This window comes from Elephas maximus, chromosome 15 (assembly GCF_024166365.1).
Source record: "Elephas maximus indicus isolate mEleMax1 chromosome 15, mEleMax1 primary haplotype, whole genome shotgun sequence".
Classification (NCBI taxonomy): domain Eukaryota; kingdom Metazoa; phylum Chordata; class Mammalia; order Proboscidea; family Elephantidae; genus Elephas; species Elephas maximus.
Genome location: NC_064833.1, coordinates 70,466,818 through 70,490,677, shown reverse-complemented (window position 1 = coordinate 70,490,677; position 23,860 = coordinate 70,466,818). Strand labels below are relative to the sequence as shown.

Below are 23,860 nucleotides of genomic sequence, written 5' to 3'. Positions count from 1 at the left end.
GGCACCCTCCAGAAGAGGGGTGCCCCTTGGACTTATACACAATAGAGGTTCACTCCTCTTTTAGCCTCTGTGTAAAAATACTCTAATAAGGAGACAAGGGACTGAGAGACATTCTGAGGCCCTGCTAGCCAAGTCCAACACTCTTAGGTTAGTTATCTACTCTGATCATAGCAGAAGAAAAGCACTAGAAGCCTCTTCGTGAAGCATGCTTCATCAACTCCTTTGGTAGGAAGAAAATATCAACCAAACATAACAGTGACAGAAAGCTTCACAGTGTTAGGTGGGCCATGCATTTAAATACAATCAGACTCTGTATTTTTAGGTGCATGAGGTAATCTGAGGAGATGCTCTTCATGGGCAGACAGAGGTAAGCGGCCCCTTTCACGGTCATCACAGCCCACAGGAGACAGGGGATGGGGCATCCACAGGTGATGCAGCTGCTAATTCACTTTCACAGCCCCAGGCCAGATGCTGGCTTGGGCGCCTGGTGGTGAGTAGAATGGGCCAGTGGCAAGAGTGGCAGTGGGAAGCTTCCAGAGCAAGGAAAAAAACAAGTACGGCCCAGTTTTAATTGGCCTTTTCAACACCTGAAGGAACTTGCCTCCTTCAATCCTACCCTTCCAAAAACCTAGCTAGGAAATTGGGGGAGAAGAACCTATTCGTGGTCTTTGCTGACCACGGTCTTTGATTTACAAAGCAGGTATCTGGACTATTCATAAAACAGCTAACTTTGTTGGGAAGACTCATCCACCACAGGATTGATGGAAGGCTTAGGAACTTCGTTTACGATATTCTACTCTTGGGGAAGGGGGGTAGGGAGGGGTTAAACTTAAGTTTATATAGATAAAATAAACAAACAACGACAAATAAATGTTAACTGCACGCACTGATAGAACAGACTCTACAGAAAACATAAAACTGACACTACAATCAAACAAAAATTTGCAGTAATACAAAATCACCCTTGGGGGACCGGTGGTATTAGGAAATTGCGTCCCAGGTGACGACATTATCGTTAGAATTATGCATATTTGGAAGCAGTACCTTATGGCCCTTTTACAACCAACAAGGCCATTAATTTTCTAAATACAGAATGGTTCTAAATACAGAAACTTTAAAGTATGTGAGACAAAAAACTTCAAAGCATGTGAAAAACTTCAAAGCTTGTGAGACAAAACATCTATCCTGTGCATTCTTGCTATTATTTAAACCCTCCCTGGGCTGCCAATTTTTCTTCCCAATTCTACATAGACGAGTGAGCGCTTCCAGCACTGCACCCATTTCTTGAAACATCTCCACTGATATGCTATCAATTCCTGGAGTCTTGTTTTTCTGTCATTGCCTTCTGTCCAGCCTTCTCATGCATATGAGGCGATTAAAACACCATGGCTAGGGTCAGGCACACCTTAGTCCTCAGAGTGACATCTTTGCTTTTCAACACTTTAAAGAGGTCTTTGACAGCAGAGTTGCCTGATGCAATACATCGTTTGATTTCTTGACAGCTGCTTCCATGGGTGTTGATTGTGGATCCAAGTAAAACAAAATCCTTGACAACTTCAATCTTTTCTTCCTTTATCATGATGTTGCTTATTGGTCCAGTTGTGAGGATTTTTGTTTTCTTGATGTTGAGGTACTGAAGGCTGTGGTCTTTGATTTTCATCAGTAAGTGCTTCAAGTCCTCTTCACTTTCAGCAAGCAAGGTTGTGTCATCTGCATAACTTGCAGGTTGTTAATGAGTCTTCCTCCAATCCTGATGCCCCGTTCTTCATATAGGCCAGCTTCCCAAATTACTTGCTCAGCATACAGATTGAATAAGTATGGTGAAAGGATACAATCCTGACAAGCACATTTTCTGATTTTAAATCACTCAGTATCCCCTTATTCTGTTCAAATGACTGCCTCTTGATCTATGTACTGGTTTCTCATGAGCACAATTAAGTGTTTTGGAATTCACATTCTTCATAATGTTATCCATGATTTGTTATGATCCACACAGTCGAATGCCTTTGCATAGTCACTAAAGCACAGATAACCATCTTTCTGGTATTCTCTGCTTTCGGCCAAGATCTAGCAGACATCAGCAATGATATCCCTGGTTCCACGTCCTCTTCTGAATCTGGCTTGAATATCCAGCAGTTCCCTGTTCCATGTACTGCTGCAATCGGTTTTTAATTATCTTCAGCAATTACTTGTGTGTGATATTAATATTATTCGATAATCTCCACATTCTGCTGGATCATCTTTCTTTGGAATGGGCACAAATATAGATTGCTTCCAGTGGGTTGGCCAGGTAGCTGTCTTCCAAACTTCTTGGCACAGACAAGTGAGCGCTTCCAGCGCTGCACCCGTTTGTTGAAACATCTCAATTGGTATTCTGTCAATTTCTGGAGTCTTGTTTTTTGCCAATGCCTTCTGTGTTTGGACTTCTTTCTTCAGTACCATCAGCCCTTAAGCATATGCTGCCTCCTGAAATGATCAAACCTCGACCAATTCTTTCTAGTACAGTGACTGCGTATTCCTTCCACCTTCTTTTGATGCCTCCTGCGTCATTCAATATTTTGCCCATAGAATCCTTCAATACAGTTTGAGAATATACAGAAACCAAAAATTGTTAGTAGTTACCACCACCACCACCAGAAATGGGAGGGAGAGAAAAAGAAAAATTTTGCTTAGGGGTCATCGAGTTTATGGTAACAGTGGTAGAATGATTTGGAAAAGGATAGCAAGAATGGTTGCACAACTTGAAGAACGTAATCAATGTCACTGAATTTTACATGGAGAAATTGCTGGACAGGCATATGTTTTATTGTATATATTTCCACCACAGTAAAAAAAAAAAAAAAAAAATTGAGAGAAAGGAAGTTGGAATAAGTGTGTAGGCTACAGAGGCTCGAGGTGGATAGAGAAAGGGTCAAGTCAGGTAGGCCTTTGGGATAAACTTTCTTAGATTGAGGAAAAACAGAGTAGGGATGGAGGTGGGAAGAAATATGATTGGGAAGAAAAGGAAATATCTGTTTACTTTATACATCAAATATATTTTAAGTTTTCCTGCTGGTTTTGAAAAATGGGTATTATTTTAGATGATACACAATCATCTGCAATGAACCAGCGATCCATCAGACACTGTTAATAGCTGTGGCTCCTTGGATTAAACAACATTTTCATTACAGCACACCATCACTTTATTCTGTGCCTTCTCACCAAGTGTTGAGTTTTTTAACATTCCCAAGAAGAAAACCACAGGTTAGACACGGCTTTACAGAAAAGAAAGGGTTATTCTAAAATTTATCCCCAGAAGACTACAACTACAGAACTAAATAAACATATCAAATCAAGGAGTCTCCAGAAAATTTATAAACAGAAGCCAGCAGTGAAATGAATCACTGAATAAATGGCCTCCAGAGACCTCCTCAGCTCACAATCCCAGGGCTCCAGAAGCCACAAGGTGTCATCTCTGTCGCTTCTGCTTTGCTTTCCTCACCTTCCTAGGAAATTTGGTTATATAAAGAAAAACAAAGATTGGGAATAATCAAGTGAGCCCTTTCCAAACCACTGAAGCCATTAATAAAAAAAATTGAGCTATCCTGTGGCCAACATCTTCTCCAGCTACAGACATGGTTTCTATAGTACTCCAGGGCTACACTAACTTTCTTTTAAAGATTTTCCACTGGCTTACTGATACTGTTGTTTTACAGTTTTTAAGATGAAAACTGTCTGTTCTTTACAGGACTTCTAAATAAAATTACCATATTTCTGCTACTTACTCCTAGTTTCAGATCTGCTACTTCTATCTTCACAGGAAGAATGGAAAGCATGTAGACAGTCGGATGAACTGACATTAGGAAAATGATGTATGTTTAGTTTGGAAATTATCTAAAGTTGAAATCAAACTATATTTTCAGGAACATTAGACCTAGAAATTATTTTAATATAGCATTTATTATATTAACAACATTAAGAAGACTCTAATTCAAACTTTTAAAAATTTACCCATAATCTCATCAGCCCTACTTGTCTATATGCACACATAATTTTATACAGCCATAACCACAGTGAATCTTCATGCTTGTGTTCTGCTGATTTCTCTTAACATTGTGTCCTAAGGATTTCAGACTCTACACATTTATCATTTTAAAACTATGTAATATTCCATCAGGGAGATATTTCTATGTATAAAGTTGGAATTTTGATTTTTTTCCACTTTTTCATGTCATATATAATACTTCAACATCTTCATTCATCAAGTTTTTTCCTTCTTTTGTGTTATTTCTTTAAGTATAAATTCCAAACTATATAATTAGAGGATCAAAAGGTATGGCAGTTGAAAACCGTCACCCTTATAAGGTGAGGTCAAATTCATATATATATATATATATATGAATAAGTGAATTATATTTAAGTGTTGTGTGTGTATATATACATATACAACACTGGCCCTGGTAGAATAGTTAAACACAGAGGTCATACAAAAAACGTTCAGATGAAGTTGGTACCAATGTAATCTGGAATCTTGACAGCATTCACAAATATCCTTATATCTGAGGTTTCCAAATTTTTGTCTTCATAGCAAACTTTAGAATACTAAAAATTGTGATAGGACATTTGAAAGCCTTAACTAAATCACTGGTACAGACACCGTAAGGCCAATAAAAGCTGTATGGTTATCACACTCTTCACATGCTCTTTCTACATCCCGTGTTGCTCTTTGAATGGGACTTGATTTTATGGACTCAAGACGCGGTCAAAATGCATTCCAGTAAGCCTGGGATTTTGATCATTTTCCTAATGATAACTTTTCCTCTTTCCTGCCACCCCAGCAATGTGACTCACCATGTTACATGACCTAGTCAGTTGAGTCTGACAGTCATTGTCATAAAAACACTTTCACCCACACATAGAAAATGTAAATGTTGCAGGTTGATTATGATGGCGTGACATATACGATAGATTTGAGCAGATGTGGTGTGCTGTAGCACCTTGCTTGAGAACCACGGCCTTTTAAGTCTTATATGTAGCGAGTAAATTCAAGCATCCAAGAGAAAATAGTCTGAACCACAATCACACATGGTAAATTTATCTAGAATTTCACTAGTTTCCTACAATAATTCTGCCACATCTACTGAACTTAGAGCATTGCTAGTCTTCCACAAATGTTGTTTGTGTACAGTGTATCATGGAAATATTGTTTGTGCACAAGGTATCATGGAAAGTTTCTCAACTTACTAAGACTATAGTTTCAGTTTTAAAATAGCTTATGCTATAGAACAACTAATAGCCCAAATGATGGACTCAAGCAAACCAATGAACATGAAGCTGGCGTAGGACCGAACAATATTTCATCGTTATACAGAAGGTTGCAATGAGTTCAACTGGTGGCAAACGAAGCTGGTTCCACCCAGCAGTTATGTTTGCTTTTGTTCGAATTAAGTAAACAACTATAAATAATAATGAATTTTATTATTCAAAAGGAAAAGAAAGCATATGAAATATCTACTTCCTTTACTTTTATAGGGAGTCCCTGGGTAGTACAAATGGTTAATACCCTTGGCTGCTAACCAAAAGGTTGGCAGTTCAAGTCCACCCAGAGGCACCTTGGAAGAAAGGCCTGGCAATCTACTTCCAAAGAAATCAGCCACTGAAAACTCTATGGAGCACAGCTATACTCAAACACATGGGGTCACACATGAGTTGGAGTCAACTAGACGGCAATCTGTTTGTTTTGTTTTTTAACTTCTAGCACAATCTGCTACCAAATACCTCTAAAGATTTAAAAAATACACCACAAAAGCTCATCTGAAGGGACAGGACGCAGCACAGTGGTTGCCTGGAGTCAGGCAGTGGAAGGACGATAGATGGACTGCAAAGCAGCATGAGGGATTTTTTCAGGGCAATAAAAGTGTTCTGTATCTTAGTCTTAGAGGTTACATGGGTGTACATAATTGCTAAAACTCACCAAACTGTACATTTAATAAAACTGATTTTAAAAAGTAAGCCACAGCTCACATCTTCTCAGTTGGAAACCTTTTTCTCCCTATACCCTTGAGGAAGTAAACAAATTTTTGATAGTGACTTCCTTCTTCACTGGGAATAATAACTAGCCCTTGCCCATCAAAAAAAAAAAAAAGATGTTAATACTGATCTTTATTTAGATTTTCATCCACCAATAGTCCTCTCTAATGTAAGAGACACTGACTCCTTCTTGAGTAAATTGGACAGGTTTAACAACCAATAAAGCTCATTTTTAGGTATAGAAGTGAAGGATGGGCTTAAGAACATATCCTTGGTTTAAGAGGCAAGGAATAAAAAGCATATAATGTTCTTTAATATTAACATTCAATTGACATGTCAAAAATTAATATGATTCTGAAGGCCCACCCCACCCCCCATCAAGGATTTAAATGAGAATTGCAGTCTGGTTTGCAGTAACACTCTGGCCAAATAAATAAAGTACCTCATCTGTGCTTAGCTTAGCTCAGCTCAGTCAGCTCAGCTGGCAAGAATCAGAAAACATTTTTATCTATAAAAATAAGATGAAAGCATATTCAATTCTCAGACTCTTAGTACCATTTATTTTCTTTTGCAGCTAAAATCCAAAGGCAATTCCAACCATGGACAGGCACAGATGTCAATATCTAGCTCATTAGGTGATGCATTTCATATAGGACCCAAGTTCATCACTAGACCTTAGAATTAATGCATATTACATGTGTCGGTTTAGCAGGAACTAGAGAATAAGCACGTTCCTCCTCTGCTCTGACATCACTCCCCAGACCCCTGACGATCACAACTAAAGTCTAGCAAAGCAGTGTCTTCATTTCCTGGATGCTGACTCTCACTTTTAGTGGCTTCTAGACCAGAGTAAGGGCTGCCTGATAGAATGAGACTTGCAGGACTTACGGCCCAGAGGAAAAGAAAAAAAAGTCAATCAAAATCAAAAGACAGTCATGGAGAAATCATTAAGCTCTCAGAAAAAGAGGCACTGACTCAGGGTTTCTTTGTATTTTACTCTTTCCAAAAACTAAAGGAAACTTACAGAACACGAAGCTAGAAAAGTTTAAGAAATTTGTCTCCATTTCAGTTCCATTAAAAAAAAAAAAAAAAGAATTAATGGGTGACGTAATACGGCAGGAATCTACATGGTATTGTATGTTGTGACTGAGCCACAGAAGGACATCGTGGAATGCAAATTTCCACCTGGGGCAGGAATCACACAAACATCCTTGGCAGATAGCTCACCTGCTTCTGCTCGAACACTGCTGGGGACAGAAATCCACAAGCTTGTCAAGTCACCTAGTCCACAGCAGGACAGTTTAACCTTTAGAAGGTTTATCCACATAATGAATTAAAATTGACCCACCAAAGCCCTCTTCTCTAGAGTCAAGTCTAGTGCACCAACACAAACATACGTGTTTTAACATCTTTTATAAAATAGTCACTGAAATATCTGAAGATTACAATGATATTCCTTAAAGTTTCTCTGCTCTAGGTCCCAAACCCATTTGTCTTTGTTAAATGACTTACTTAATATTCTGATCCAGTCGGTCAGTGGCCTCCTGGATCTGGACACCATTGGCACTTACTAAGGCAACTCAAACTCTTCTGCTCATGAAGTGTTTTCAAGTCATGATTCCTCTGTCCTGCATTTGGAGAGCTGATTCTTCCCTGTGAAACTCTCATCTGGTTAGTTTCTGCCTATCAGTCAGACTCAGATTTTCTTTGCCTCATGATTCTGTAACCCAGTGAATGAGATATCCATTCCAGTTTGGCGTAATCTGCCAATCTAAAAACCATTACTTCAGCTTTCTTCTTTCAAATCACTGGTAGAAATATTCAAGGGAAGAAAGCCAAAAAAAACAGAGCCAGTTTTGATGAGTCTAAGGGTAGAGAAAAAGACTACTGGGGACCTGGGATAGGAAGGCAGGGATTTGTGTTCATAACTCTGGCACTGATCAATTCCGTAATCTTGGGAAAATCAAACCTCTCTGAGTCTGCTTCTTCATCTGTACAACAGTAATTAATACCAATTTAAAAGATAGAGAAGATTGATAATACGTTCTATACATAGTTGCTGTCAGTTGCTGCCAAGTTGATTCTGACTCATGGTGACCCTACATAAATGCTCAAAAAATGTGTTGAACAGATGACAATAAGCACTTTGCAAAGGATGAGAGGCCATATAACTTATAATATAAAATGCTTAATTGCCTCTAGCTTTTACATAAAAAAATTTTTTTAGCTAGATCATGTAAGTAAACTAAGGAAAACTGGACACTTTTAGAAGCTGCATTTCAGATTAGTAAAATAAAATTAGTAAAACAAAGTTTTCAGTGTAGTCCACCCTCTATTTAATTACCTTTTGTAAGCATTTTTACTTTTTTTATATGCCAAATAATCCCACTATTAGATTTTTCATAGTTCCTGTTTTGTGACTCATCTCCTTCAGTACTTTCCTCTGCCTTCTCTCCATGTTCCAAGTTGTGGACGATGTCAGACTGTGCTCTCCCCAGAGAAGGGAATAGGTCTAATTTACCACCATCTGACATCCAAGACCCTTCCTGATCTGGCCCCAGTAAAGCCCTGTGGCCTCTGCTAACTACCTGCAGCTACACCAGACTACTTCGAGGCACCCCTGGTGCCAATGACTGTCAACTTGGCAACTCTCCTTCCACCCAAACTCCTACACATCCTTCAGGACCCATCCAGTCCTCTTCTCTAGGAAGCCTGGCACACCTCTGGTTTTCCCCATCAGAGCACTAGTCACCTTGGGTCTCAATTGTCCTCTAGACTGCTTCTGAAAAGCAGAAACCATTTTTATCCATGTAACAGGATGCCTGGTATGCACAGCACATTTTCCAGTACTGGCTGAAAGAACAGCTCAGAGCAAGAGAGACAGGACACTACAGTCTGTCTGACGAGGGTGGGGGGATGCCTTCATTGGCCTACATGGACATCCCTCTCACAGCTTGAGATTCTCTGTGCTGAACAGACAATTTCCATTATCTTTGAATATGTAATCAGTGCATATTTTCTGATAGGTTTGAGTCTCTCTTCCACTCAAATTTGCATTTTAAGAAGTCTTTAGTTTTATGAGATGATTGACCTAGATGATTACCTATGAGACGATTTAGTCAGTCAAGCTACCAGAACAAAAAAAGAGCAGGTCTTAATTAACATAATGAAAATAACGAGGCTTGTTTACACAGTACACGTTATTTCCGTCCTCCCTCCAGCTCCATCAACCATAAAGCAAGGATCTTGTTTATTTGTCTTTGCTGTCCTAATTATTTATAATAATTTAGAAATAATAATGCCCCGTCATTGTCGGTGGTTCGTCCAATTTATGTTACTTCGGAGTCGACTTGATGGCAATGCGTTTTGGTTTTTCTTTTAACTGGCCTCTTTGATTTGGAAGAACCAACCCACTTTTGGCCAAAGGAAGGAACCACGGGGGCCAGAAAGAGCTAAAATAAATATCTGCTTGCCCCGATTGCCCCCCAAATGTTTCTCATTACTGGAGCTTCGAGAGCAAGCATATGTCCAAGACAGCAATCACAGCATCAAATAAGGCCAAGACGACTTCCCCTCGTCCCCCAACGTCCCAATCAGTCACCACCTCCCCGAAGGCAAACAAACCGGTCTCAGACACGTCCCACCACGTGCAGCGCCCTAATGCTGCCTGGCACGGGGGCGAAGCCTTTCATCTCAGGACTGCGGGCCAGGCCGCGCGGCCCCCATTATTGCGCGCGGGGCTGAGGCGGGTTTGCCCTTCCAGGTGGCTACGCGTACCTGGCAGCGGTGCCCACGGCCGAGACCGCGAGGCGCCCCCGGCGGGTGGGGTGCGGGCCGCGGCTGGCCTGGGGTGGCCGGTCCCCCGGCGGCGCCCCTTCGCCGCTCCCCGGGCGCCAATCGCCGCCCTCCTGGCCCGGGTGGGGCCGCTCGGGCCGGGCGGGGGCCGGGGCGTCAGCAGCCCCCGGCTCTCGGCGGCTGCCTCGGAGCCAAAGGGTCAGATTTAGTTTCACAACAAAGTCTCCTCGTCACGGCTACCAAACAGGAGGCCAGAGGCGGCCGAGCGGCCAGGGCCAGGAGCGGAGCGCCGCCGCCGCAGCGGTGCGAAGGTGGGCAGAGGGGGAGCGAGGGGAGGCGGCTGGCCACCAGGGCCCGGCGGCTGGACTTACTCGTGGCCAAACTTCGGCGACGCGGGGCTGAGGAACCGGTTCTTCCCAAAAGCAAACCGAAAACGGGTAACGGAGAGGCCGGGGCAGCGCTAAGAGGGGTTCTGTCTCGGTTTAGGGCAAAAACCCTGCTCTGGCTTCCAGAAATTCGAGCCAGTGGTGACTTTTTTTTTTTTTTTTTTTCTCCTTTCTTTTTAAATGCCTCTGTGCCTCCGGGTGGAGGGGCGCCCTTTGCGCGACTCTCCGAGCGCGGCGACACCAGGGCCGGCGTGGCGAGGCGAGCCCTTTCCCCAGCACCCTTCCCCGCCTCCCCGGCCCCCTCCCTGGGCCCAGACGCCCCTCCGCGACAAGCGGAGCCTGCTGCCCACGCCCCGCGGGGTGTCTAGCAAGCCTTGGCCCCCCCAGCGTTTCCTAAGCATGAGCCCAAAAGTCCCCTCAGAGACTGTAAGAGGGTGTGGTGGGGTTTACTCTGTTAACAATGAGGGAACTAGGTCTTGGGGGGAGGGGCGTGGACCTCAAGGGAAGGAGTGATTTAGAGATTTTATTTTTCTGGCGTTGGAGTGGAATAAAGAAAGCAATCATACTAAGACTTATTAAAACGCCCGAGGATTCAAATAATTTTAGAAATGAGTCTTGTCTTCTTTTTACAGATAGGGAAATTGAGGCACAGAGCAGTTAGTGGTTGCCCCAAATCGTGCAGGAAAGTCTGGACTCAATGCCTATAACGGGGGGAGAAAAAACGTTGCGGTCCAGTTGATTCCGACTCATAACGACCCTATCGGTCAGAGTATAACTGCCCCATAGAGTTTTCCAGGAGCAGCTGGTGAATTCGAGTTGCAGACCTTTTGGTGAGCAGCCAAACGCTTAATCGCTGCGCCACCAGGGCTGCGGAAATGCCTATACCAAGCCCAGTATCCATTCTACTGAACTTTGTGTTTTCTTTGCGGTGGGGGGTGGTTGCACCCTAAAGTCCCTCTGCCTCTGTGACCTAATGGGGGTTGGTCTTGATTCAACATGTAGTGTTTCAGTATTTGGATGACACACCCATTACAGGCCAGTAATCTGAGATACTCCTTCTCAGGAACTTCCTCTTTCTTGATTAGGGAACCCAATCACAAGCACTGACAGATATGCAAATACCTTGATGATTTACTCTCATAAGGTCTCATAGCTTCTCAGTGAGCATCAGAATGTTGGTGCTTCTCTCTCCATTTCAAATGGAAGCCCTTCCCCACCCCATTCAATTATTCACATCAGATGAGATAATGTATGCAAAGAGGCCTCAGGAAGTATAAAGCATGACATGAATGTAGGTATTATTGTACACACTTTTTCAAAACCATCTAGATTCACACGCTTTACTGTTTCTATCAGTCATTGAGTACCTGTTGACTTCTGCTAGATACCGTGGAGTTCGAACAATGAGGCCTAATTAATCCTTCACCTTCAAAGACCACAGATTATGGATTCATAGATAGGACCAACACACAGGAAATAATTAGAAATATACACAAAGATTGATTTTTGTTCCTAAACTATTTGATGTTTATATTAAACTTACCATGTATATTGGGTGAAGAGAAATTGTCATAGAAGCCAGCGCATTGGTAAATTATGTTAATCCAGTAAAACCCCAATACTTTTCCAAATAGAAATATTAGACAAATTAGTCAATTGATGAGGATGGCTTTGCCTTTTTGAGCCCACTGTTCATCCTTACTATCCATTCATAAATATAAGGAATACCCATAACATTTTAAAAAATCAGTCAATTAAATCTTAGGTGATCAAAAATTTTATTTAAGGAGAGTACAAAAATAACCCAAAACAATTGAATGTCAATGTCCGCTAAAAACTAGCCAGAGAGTTTATTTGTCAGAGATGGAAGGCCTGGTATTTATTTGAAAATCATATTTTAAAAGCCAATCTTTATAATTCAGAAGTATCATATAATCTAAAATATTTATGTATTAATACAGCCGTTCTTTTGATCCTTAATCCTGGCATTTCCTTAAAAAAGCAAACAAAACTCTCAACCCAAATATCCTACCTTTTTTTTTTTAGTTTCTAGAAACTTCAATTCATATAACCTTTGGATGAAAACATTACATTTTGAACCAGTTTCTGAATTTGAAGGTGTGGAAGATTACTATTGCTCTTTCAGAAATGCCATATGTTCAAAATGTTGACTGTACTAAATTCAGAAGATACAGTCATACTCAGAATTTTCTGTTAAGGAAAACTGTTGTTTGGGCAAAATACATTTATTCTAGCAGAGTATACAAATTCTTCTTAGTCTCCAAAACAGGAGTAGCAGGAGCCAATTTATCAAGTATAATGTATTCCAGACACTTGCTGGAATAAACAGCACTCTTGAGCCCCTCAGATGCACAGCCAATAGGGAGCTGTTGACTACTTGAGGTTTTTACACATCTCTCAGCCAAATCAGAAATCCAAATCCCAAATCAGTCACAGGCACACAGTGTGGATTTACAGTCCTGCCTGGGCAGAGTGTCGCAATCTGCAAATGCACTATACTACCCAAGGAAGGTTTATTTTTAACATAAAATAAACTGAATTTTTTTTCATTTGACAAGCATGGCACGTACAAATAAAATTCTCAAAAATTTAAATGTCTTTTGCAACACCAAGCCAAAACACAATAAAACATATATTCATAATTATCCATGGGAGAATATATAAGTTTATATTCCTATATTCGTGTATATGTGTAGATAGATATGTAGAATTTCCATGTGAATAACTAGTACATATCATAAGGACTCAATTATGTATCTGTTTATATTGGACTTAGAACATTCATCTATTTACATGTCATAAAATGTTAATCCTAACTGGTATTGTATCCTACATTATGTACAATAAAGAAATAACAAAGATTTTTGCACACAAAGACACAAAAATTGCTTAAGTGTAGAGTTATACTCAGGCTTGTGGCATAAACTCAGAAAATATGTGGCATAAACACAGAAAATATGTGAGAAAAATGTGCATTTAAACCCTGATCTTATTTAAACTCTCAAATCCAAAGGCAAGGGCAAAAATCACTAGGTTAATAGTTTCTTGAGCATTTGTATCTGCATATGCTGACAGGTTATCACCAATCCCAATTCAAAAGAGAAATGTTCTCTTTTTTTTCTCTCTCTGTCTCTCACACACACAATTTTCAAAATTCTTTTATTATTTACTTTGGCAATGTAATTTCATATAGAAAACTTCACTAAACGCAGCTAATGCGAGTTTTCCTTCAGAAGAAGGATAAAGATCCAGCCCACCAAGACGAAGATTTACTCCTGGGCATCAGCGGAAGACTGGATCATAATGAGAACAGCCAAGAGCTGAAGCCCACTCCTCACAGGTGAGTTAGGAATTTTCCTATGGACAGGAACAATGTAAAGAAACTTTTAGAGGACCGATAATGTTTTCCTAACTCTGGACTTCTTTGATTATTTAGCTAGATCACTTAATACTGTTGGGAAGCATGTTAGCTCATAGTATAGGGTAGGTAAGGCTAGAAAGCATTGATTAAAGACACTTCAATTCCAACAAGAGTTATGCGTAAGACTACATGGTCCCTGTGCTCTCAGACCTTTCTATTAAAAAGGAGCATACAGATTTTTTAGTCCACTGGAACATCCTGTAATCCAAATGGTAATACTATGCTTACTGTCTTCCTCTCAAAAAAAATGTATGAGGTAAACCAAGGGGAAATTTACTGACTTGACAGGAACTTATTATATGAGCCATAAATTTTGATATTTACATCTAATTTCTTATTACATGAGGACTGGTTTTCTAAACCATTTATCGTTGACTAACATTAGGAAATATATTTTCCCCTATTAAGGCTTTTAAAAGTCACCATCAGATTATTTAATCCTACAAGGGATTTTGGAGGTTTGCAGTGAGAGGATCAGGAGTGAAAGAAATAAGGTTACTTTTGCCTTTATGCTCTCGTCGTTTGGGAGACCAAGTAGAGGATGCAACACTGGGATTCTTGATCAGATTTGTATTAAATCAAAGGCTTAAGGTTAATGCTCAAATGATGTTTATTGTATAATTAATTAAAAAAAAACAAAAAGCCCGTTCTCTTGATCTTTCTTGTTAGGTGAATCTTCCCAAGTCATTGAGATGCAATCTTTCTACATATTTATCTAATTTTTTTTCTTTTCTTTTAACATTTATCTTTCTTATATATATTCAACTACTGTTACAGGTGGCGCTCTTCTGACCTTCCAATTGTATTTACCCATACCATTCTACTTATTAACATATGCACTTGTAAGCTGCCAATGCCTTCATAAAGAGATGATATTTAACAAGTACTTTGGGGGGAAATATGACCCCTCAGTGTGGGTGTCACATATTTACACCTTCCCCAAAGGCAATGGCTTGATTGTTCTTTTAAATTTCTGTAATACCATGTGACAAACAAGCATCAGATTTATTCTTTTTCTCACCACTAGGGAATTTTCTGAATAACCACTTTTCCTCCAAGAATAAAATTTCAGGTAGAATTTTTAAAGTATGCAACACTACTGCTCTTTCAGTACAGTTTAGAACAGAAGTGCGTATTCCAAAAGTAAACGGTAATGGCCACAGAACGGAAACAATTAGGAGTTTCACTCATGGAGAATACAGAGTTGGACCTCAAGTTTATGACGTTTAGAGTATATTTCTCCAGACGTACGACTTGCAGTTATCTAGGCTAAATCTCATTTGCTATTTTCTGGCCGTGTTTTTTGGCAGATAGTTGATAATACTTTTGGTGACTTTTGGTTTACACTTGTAAATCACTATAAAAATTTTTAAATCTATTCCATTCTGTTGAGTTCTGTCAGCATGCAAAATAAAACTAAACAGATACAGCCTAATTTCAGAAAGCCTACAATATAAAAGCTTGGACTCGTTGAAGATGTAACATAAAGGGTTTGTTCTGTAAAAGCACAGATTGTGGGCCGAGGCCCATTGAAATGAAATAATCAGCACTCTATTGGCCAACAATAAGCCTAAAGGATAGTGCTAGAGGTAGCAGTAATCATAATTTCCAAACTTCCTTGCTTGCAGGCCAAACCAAGTATCACCTAAGTGCCAAAATCAGTGCCAAAGAAGTGGTAGAAAGGAGAAGCAGAAATCCATTGTTTGATAACTAAGCATAAAATATTTAGAGTAAGGAAAATTATGTTTTCATCATTGAAATAGTCTTTATTAACATGTAACAAGAGGCTCTGAAGAGGTATTTTTGGTAATGAAAACCTAATGTGTTCTCGAATATTAGTCAGATATAAAGAGGGCTGAATCGCTGATTGGAATTGACTTTTTTTTGTTTTTGGTCTGATTTTTTTTCTTCTTTGTTTTATTTTTTGCCTCCATGTGGCTTCTTTTCTAGCATCAGATATTTTATTTTTGTTTTGGTAGGGTATTGTATCAAACAAATGTATCATTGCTTAAGCTATCTTAAAGAACAAAACTTAAAATTGCTTTACAGCATCATTTTAACTAGGGTTTTTACATAGCATTAAAACTATATATTAACAAAGTCATAGCCACGTGTTTCTAGTGAGTTTGTAAGGGAGGAATGCAATGAATAAATCTTTCATTTGCTTTTCAGAATGCCCAGGATGCTGGCAGCTGATGTCCCTTTTACTCTGTAATCTTTGAAATATTTTTTACTCTGAAATTTTAGAGCACTTTTTGATGTCCTCTTGATCGAAGGGTAAATGCCTAACAGTGTTTTGCCTAAATCCAAAAAGATATAGCTATTTCCCTTCAAATCATAGAATTTATTTATATATTCAAAAGGAAATCTCAAGTAATGTCTGTAACTGTCAAAATCAGTGATGGAAACCCGGGGCAAAATATTTATTGGAGTGAAAAACGAGTTGTTCCTTCTTAAATATGCATATATATGAGAAAGAAAATAATCATAGAAACCCTGTCATCACTGCGATGCGATGGCAAATAGCAAATTTTTAATCTTTGAGGTTAAGATTTCTTAGCGGTCTCAAGTATCTAATTTAATGGGCCTGGGTTGCTTTCTAGCAGCACGAAATTCTTACTTGCCATCGGAAGCAATGGCACCAAGGAAGGCAAAAGGCAGTGCGCGTTTACCTGTCCTGTGCGCTGTTGGAAGTGGATTTCGAGTGAGGCCAGGCACAGGGATTGTGAATGCATGTTGGAAATTAAGTGTGAGCTGAAAATGCTGATCAGACAGTTTGCGTCGGAAAGGGGTGTTTGCCTTTCAAGAAATATGGGAATGTAGTTGAAAGAATAAAAAGTGGATGGCTTATTCTATGTGAAAATTGAGCTGAGAAGCTTGAGGAAAGAGAGAGAGAGAAAGAGAGCGAGGGACCCTGGGGGACGCGCGGGTTTGTGGCCATGTGGGAGGATTCGCATGACCAAAGACCGTGAAACGATTTGAGCCGGTTTCAGATAGTTGAGCGAAATTCACCTCAGATAGGAGGGTTTTCTTAGTCGACTTGGCCTTCAGTCGACGGAAATGTAGCTTCTTATGCAAGGCTCGATTTTTTTTCTTCAAGCCCTGGACGCTGGAACATTTTGATGCGGTCTCCGAAATGCCCAGGAGACCCCGGCTCTGGTACTGTGTGCAAGCGCGTCAGTCGCTCTGCCTGGTGGCTTTGCAATTCGATTTCAGGCCTCCCTGTCCCCCCCGCCCCCGCCCGACCCCCTTCCCCGGCGTTATTTTTCTGACTACTTAAGAGGAAAGAAAAAAAACTACCTAAGAAACTCTAGAGGAGGCTGTGGGATGCAGAACCGCACACGTGGTCTTGCAAATTAGATAGGAGGGTGGGGGAGGAGGGAAAGAGAAGTGAAACTAGAAATTATGGTACAGCTTTAGAAGTTGAGAATTTCTCTTTTTGTTTTCCAATATATATTGTTTTTGGTTCTTCACAGCTGCACTTTTTCAATAAAAGTGGAAGAGAGGGAAGATTATGGCCCGAACAGTGCCTTGTCTATGTACACAAAGGTACATGCAGTTCGGCTGTGCGGATTTTTGCCAGGAAGCCGCAAAGAGACGCTGTTCTTTGCACTGTGGCTAAGCAGTAGTAGACCATTTTCCCAAAGATTATCAACAGTTCCTTTGTCCAAATCCAAGATACAGATATGCATGATTTCTCTCAAAGAGGGCATTTGAATTCCATTCATTTAGAGAGATCTCAAGTCCTCAAGAATTAGAGAAGATGAAAAGACACCCTTTTGGACATGTTTTGGGTAGCTAAACAGGTAGGCAGATAGAGACAATAGAGTGGTTTATTTCCAGAAGTTCTGTGGGTATTCAAAATATAACAACTTCTTGCTAAAAAAATATATATATATATATATGTTATCGTAAATAAAGTCAAAAGACAACATAGATGCATCATATTGATAAGTAAATTTGAAAACAAATTTTGTTTGGAAAAGAAGAGAAATCAAAATGATCAGCTACCACTGATATCTCAACCAAGGCAGAACTGAAGAAAAATAGTCCACGCCCCCAAAAGAATGTTGTTCAGTTTTACTTTTTCTTTTCTAACATGTCTTGAATTAAACAAAACATGTTAACAAGATTGTAACGAAAACTCTGCATGATGTAAACATCCAAAGGAAGAAATTCTAGATTGATTATGTTCTGGGACCGCAAAGATTTTATTACTAGATATTCCTTCAGTAGTGGAACCAGGGGCCGTGAAAGTAGAGGCAAAATAGCCCTGAGGCTCTAACTGGGGGTGGGGTGGGGCTGAGGGTGGGACTTCAGAGAACTTTCCTCCAATTGGAAAAAAAAAAAATACTGCGTGAAATGTACGTGCAATGAGTTGAGCCGAGATTTTTTTCCAAATTCAAGTATGTATTTAGTAGGTTTTAAAGGGCAATTGCCAATTCTTGGATGTATTGGAATAAAACACAAGACCAAATGCCAAATGCCTGTGGTTTGTGTAAACTGAATAAAATCATGGGGGTTAGTATTTAGGTGGATCAGGGACGAACATAAAATGATAGATAAAATAAGTTGTTATGACTTGTCGTGAGAGTCTACGTGTTTATTAATTTTCGTAAGTTTCCAAATGTTTCATTTGCAAGTAACACTTGTCTAAGCTTCTGAGACTGCAGCAGGCATTTTCCTATTTAGCATTCCGGAAGTACTCGTGAAAAGATAAAGGGATACCCCTAAGTAAAGCGCGTCCTTGCTGCTTGACCTCAGAAAACATTAGAAGTGTTTGGACTGGCCATCTCTGCAAGGATGCTGGGTGTGAGGGGGAGGTGGTGAGGGGACCTGAACTGCCTTCTGCTGCCCCACCTCCTTATAAAGGTTTGAATAACGTCCATGTAACACCATTCGATGGGTGCTGGGAGGGAAAAGGAGAGAGCTCGTTAGGTGGGAGAAGTGGGGGCTGGGGAGCGTTTTAACACCTCCTCTTGGTGAGGAGGGCCAGATCAGAAAAACTCTCTAGATTGTTCAGTTGCATGCCGGGTTGGATGGGTCTACAGCTAAGGCCTGCCTTTTGAGCCGGCACCTTAGCTGCGGGTCCTCCTAAGGCTGTAGCCTTTGACTGCGCCGGCACCGCGCACCCGCGGCGGCCGCAAACGTCCCAGGCTGGGAAGCCCGCTGCCTCTCCGGCGGCGCTATTACCGGCAGCTGCTTCTGCTTAGCCCTGCAAGCATCAGTGTGCCCCAAGCCACGGCCTCTCTCTCGAGTCCGTCTCCTCCCGCCCCTCCCTTCCTTTCCCCGCCTCACCCCCTAGCTCCGCCGCGGCCACGGCCCTTCGACGCGGTTGCGAAGTGCTGGTACAGGTTCCGAGTCGCGGGGTAGAAGGGTTGGGGAGGGGGGCGAGGGAATGAGCTAGAAGGAGCGGGAGGCTTTACACCCTCCGAGGGAAGGTAGAAGAAGGCACTGAGGTGGAGGCTTAGGAGGCCGCAGGCGGGAACGGAGCCAGAGGTGGGGGCCTCGTGTGCTGAGGGTGGTTCCGGAGGCCTGGACCGGAGAGGGGCAGCCGCGCCCGCCCGCCACCTGTGGCGCCTGGAAGAGCCGACCCGGCTGAAAGGAGGCAGAGGCTCAGCTGTCCTGGCGCTAGGAGACGCTGCCCTCGCAGGCGCAGGGGAATACGCGTGGTGACCCCCAAGGGCACAGCTCGCCTGGGAGGTCTTCCCCCTGGTCCTTTCGTGCACTCGCAGCGTCTGCTAGAAACAAACATCGCGAAGCTATAGCAGCCATCGCTACAGTTTCGGTGAAAACTGGCACCCGGAAGCCGCGGCGGCTCGGGGCGTCGAGGTGGGCGCGGGGGGGCAGGGTTCAGCCCGCAGCGCCGTGGCGCGCAGGCCGCGGACTAAGCAGCCGAGGGGCCCGGCAACGGCGGGCTGGAATCGATTTCTTCTCCGAGCTCCGGCCGGGAGTAGGATCCCAAGCCGGGGCAAGTGTCTCCTGGGGAGGGCGGGCCGGGTCCCTAACCCTGGGCTGTAAAGGACCTAACGCCTGCCCCCTTGCCGCAGAGACCTGCTCTGACACTAAGAAGAGATACCTGCGGAGTTTGCGATCTTATTTTGGAAAACGAGCCTGTTGTGACCAGGACGAGTTAGCCAGATTTCCGCAATCTTGCACAGTTTTGTTTTGCTGGCTTGGCACGAGGAATAATCGTTTATTGCCTACTCAGAAGTGACCCAAGCAAAATGGCCTATCGGGTCCTTCTCCCCGCCCACAGCCTAGAGTAGGGGGCTCAGCCATCAGCGGAGGGCACACCCTTCCGGGCCTGTGTCCTATTTGACAGCGGGAAGGTTTTTAGCGGCCTGTAGCCGTCCAGACCTGGCAGTTTTGCAGATGAAGAAACTGACACTCCAAGGGGTGACCTGCCCAAGATTAGGTCGCCGTTTACCCAGTGTCTAGAACAGTGCCGGTCCCGTGGTGGGCCATCAGTCAATACGTGTTCAATGCATGAACACCCAGCCTTTTGGTTGTAGATTTAGGAACCCAAATGGGATTACCGCCTTTAAAGAGCTAAAGCCGAAGCGTAACCATGTGCGCTCCAAGGCAAAGACACAGAACTCCCAAATTCGATGCCCTTTTCCTGACAGATTCCCGCGAACCAAACCTTGACCCCTTCACCCGCCTTTTCCGATTTTCAAGAATCCGCAGTCTGCAGCCCCATCCCACAGTTTTCACTCCGCAGTTCTGGGGACGGTCTTGTGGTCAGTGTCATTTCCTTGGTATCAAAAGCGACTGCAGGTGGAAAATTATGTTAAAACCCAATTCTCTCCTCCTTTATGGACTCCCTTCATTTTTTTTTTTTTTTTTCCTTTTAGCGGCCTTAACCGCGACCAAGTACAAACCGTCTGCTTCGGGACAGGGGTGGAGCCTTTAATGGTCGCTCGGCGAGGCTTTAGCATCCCTCCCCCCAGCCTCCCGCCACTAGCACACAATTCAAGTAGAAAACGGCTTGCGTGCAAGGCATCACAGCTTGAAGACAACACGACAAGCCCACTGCTGCCCCGCAGGCCTCGTAGAATTTCTAGGGGCGCCCTGCTTGGAGGAGAGTGTGTGTGTGGAAGGTGGGGGGGGACCTTGGGGCCAGGCGCCGAGAAGTGCCGACGAGCCCAGGCGGGTCAGTCTGGCCCCGGCTTCTCCGGTTCTTTCCGCAAACACGGTGAACTGGCTGTGATGCACGCAAACGACGCCCAGTCACAGTTTACCGGAGAGACACTCTTGCCAAAGCTTTTAGGGAGGTTGGTAATCGTCAGCCACGTGCTACCTGAAGACCAATAGGGCTTTTTCCAGGTAAAGACACCCTCCCCCAGTGGACAGATATCGGCGACTTTCGGGAGATGGAAATAGGTTGGGGGCAGTTTGGAGATTTAGATCAGCAGCTTAAACAGAAAAACGTGTGTAAAACTCGATAGTAGTTGTGGGGGCACCCTCAGGACGGGCCGATTCTCGCTCGGAGCAAAGGGCTTGGCACACAGAAGTTTAATGACCGTTGGGACCACTTGCAACAGCACGGAAACGGTTCTTTCCTCTGGTGATCCTCTGTAGCTCTGAATCTCCCAGATGGAGTCTATGCTTGCTGTGGGATCCAAATAATTTCAGTTTCTTGATTATCAGCTGAAAAGCTTCTGATGGAACGGTCGTCTAAGTTACCGTAGGGTCTCACTTTGGAGTTCCCTCAGACACTGTTCTAGGTATTATTAGGAATAACCTCTGTTCATTGTGACGGAGAAACACGAACCCGTTTACGTTTATATTTACAGTTAAGGAATGCAAAGTAACAAAAAACTCATAGGGACCTTATAGGATAGAGTAGAACTGCCCCCTTGGGTTTCCAAGGAGCTGTTGGTAGATTCGAACTGTCGACCTTTTGGTTAGCAGCTATAGCCCTTAACCGCTGCACCACCAGGCCTCCAACGAAAATACAGGTGAGTTAAAAACAAATAAAAATATTGGAAAGAAATGGATTTCTTTGAAAATGACTAGGACAGATGCTTCCAGATCTCTTCACTGATCGTGGATTGGGCAGTACATAACTAGGAAAAAAGTCACTGTACCAGAGAAACTATAGCAGTGAGACTACTCTGGCAATGCACGTATGATTTTCAAGTACATCCTATTTTATTTTTGTACGTGTGCAAGCATATAGGAGCCCCACATCTCTCCAGTTCCTATTAACAAATATTCCAGGAAAATACTACAAATCATTCAGGAAAGAAAAAAAAAAAAAACGAATAATGGCATTTTCCAAGACTAGACGTATAAATCTCTCATTTTCCTGAAGTTAAGCCTTGTGTTCCCTTTCTGTTGCAATTTAAACATGGGAGAATACAGATAATTTTACATTCTTAGTCCCACATCTTTTAACAAAGAGAATTTCCCTCCCTTTGCCTTTACCGTATAAAACTAGAAGCAAAGCATTTTGCAGTAATGGATTTTTTGTTTCCACCTTTAATGCCACTCACTTTGTATTCCTAATATCCTTTGAGCAGACATTGCCAATATATGAAATGAGGCAATATAAAGAAAAACCTCCCACTGGCCAGCCTATCTGTGGAGTCTGTAGGGATACACATGCTGTTAATTCCTTCGAGCTCCATCTGTGGGAACGACGAGGCACAGCCATTATGGAGGATTTCAAGGTTAAATTAATTAGGTTCTTCCATTATACCGCAGTCTTCTGGAGATGGCTGCCATTTTTCCTTTAAATGTCATTATTTCTCTATCTGGTTAGCAGCTGATGCAGTTAAAGAGGAAGATAATGTAAATTTAACAATACAAATAACACTTTCTTTCATGTATGTTTGAAAAATGCCTGGTGAGAAGGAGCAGCTAAGTTGTACCTGCTCATCATAAACAACTGATGTAACTCATGCTTTAAAGGAATAAAATAAAACCAGTCAGTGTGCTTGGATTCTTTTCTACAGTGAATTCTTGAATCAATACTTTTGTTTCATGTTTTCATGTTCTCAGTAATGTTAACGTATCCAGTTACAAACTCTTGCCAGTAAGAAAGAAAATAAGCCCTGCTGTCCACCCTTTTGAACACTTTTAAAGAATTATGCTTTCTTTTCATTTGGAATTATGATTTTGATTGTCTGCTATATCTCCTATGGATTCTGAGTAGGTACACTTAATTCCCTACACTAATCACCTGAGTTGAAAACCAGGGTGACATTAGCTGACTCAATAATATCTCTGATCGTCTACAGAAAGGGCACATATAGGCATGAAAATAGCATTGGTTATGATGTTTACTCTACCACTGCAGAAAGGGATCAGAAAGACCGGTAGGCTAATGAATCTGTACAGCAAATATTAAAAACAGATGTATCCCTATTGCATTATGGAGTAAGAATGTATAGGTGATAATCTGCAGATTCTAATAAAAAAGTAGGGCAATATAATTTTTTTTATTTTTCAGCTTTTCAAGGATTATTTTATTAGTTTTATCGTTAATAAAAACACTTGGTAGCGTAATATGTAATATTTCTAGGGCAAATATGTAAACAGGCTACAAATCAAAAATAAAAGCACTGTTGTCCACAAATAAGTTTTGTTTGCTGGAGGTATCTTCAGCTTTTCCCTTTTGTTTCCTACGAAGTGACTAAACGTTTTTAATCGTCCGTAAGGGGCAATTTAGCTTATGAAAGTAGTAGTTCATTTAGATGTAGGTGATCCAGGGACACTGTTCGCCTCCAAATGTATTTGTGCCTTTTGCTTGATGGTTGGATCCGCGGAGCAGACTGAGCTAGGCGCGGGGTCTTGAGAATGTAAGTTGTACAAGTCAAAGAGATTTACATAACGATGTGACTGACAGTGGCCACCACTCCCTCCTACACCCCAGGGTGCGCGTGTTTGGGCAGAGGACCACCCTGGCGCATTTACTTAAGAGTTGTGCAGCCTCGACGGAATGATGCCAGATGAAAATAGCTGGCATTCAAAAATGTTTACACGCACAGAGAGAGCGCGTGTACCTTGCTAACAATGGGCGCAGGCATCGCCAATAGACAGTGAAATCGCCAAAAGCTGCCTCTGATTCGAGATCTTAAACTCTTGCCCTAATTGCACGTGAAAGCCTTATAGCCCTAATTGCACGTGAAAGCCTTATAGGTGGTATCAGTGGTGGAGGAATCCAAAAATTCTAATGTGCTTCGAACTGGGAACGACTTTGGTTTATGGAGATGTACGG

General features: G+C 42.0%; 2 protein-coding genes across 6 annotated transcripts in view; one reads left to right on the top strand and one right to left on the bottom strand.

The window, feature by feature from the left end:
* The window catches only part of EYA1 (EYA transcriptional coactivator and phosphatase 1), a 438,130-nt gene extending 427,689 nt beyond the window's left edge, over positions 1–10,441 (bottom strand). For 2 of the 5 annotated variants that reach the window (XM_049853552.1, XM_049853554.1), the window contains exon 1: positions 10,176–10,439. The gene's annotated coding sequence lies outside the window, so the exon portion shown is untranslated. Of the gene's footprint in view, positions 1–9,786 lie in introns of all 5 variants that reach the window. The other 3 variants (XM_049853553.1, XM_049853551.1, XM_049853550.1) reach the window with 3 other exon arrangements.
* Positions 9,534–23,860, top strand: part of LOC126058679 (translation initiation factor IF-2-like) — a 37,531-nt gene continuing 23,204 nt past the window's right edge. Inside the window, exons 1-3 of the mRNA XM_049853901.1 lie at positions 9,534–9,926; positions 10,014–10,241; positions 13,445–13,551. Of these exons, the coding sequence (XP_049709858.1) occupies positions 9,534–9,926; positions 10,014–10,241; positions 13,445–13,551 (728 nt within the window). The remainder of the gene's footprint in view (positions 9,927–10,013; positions 10,242–13,444; positions 13,552–23,860) is intronic.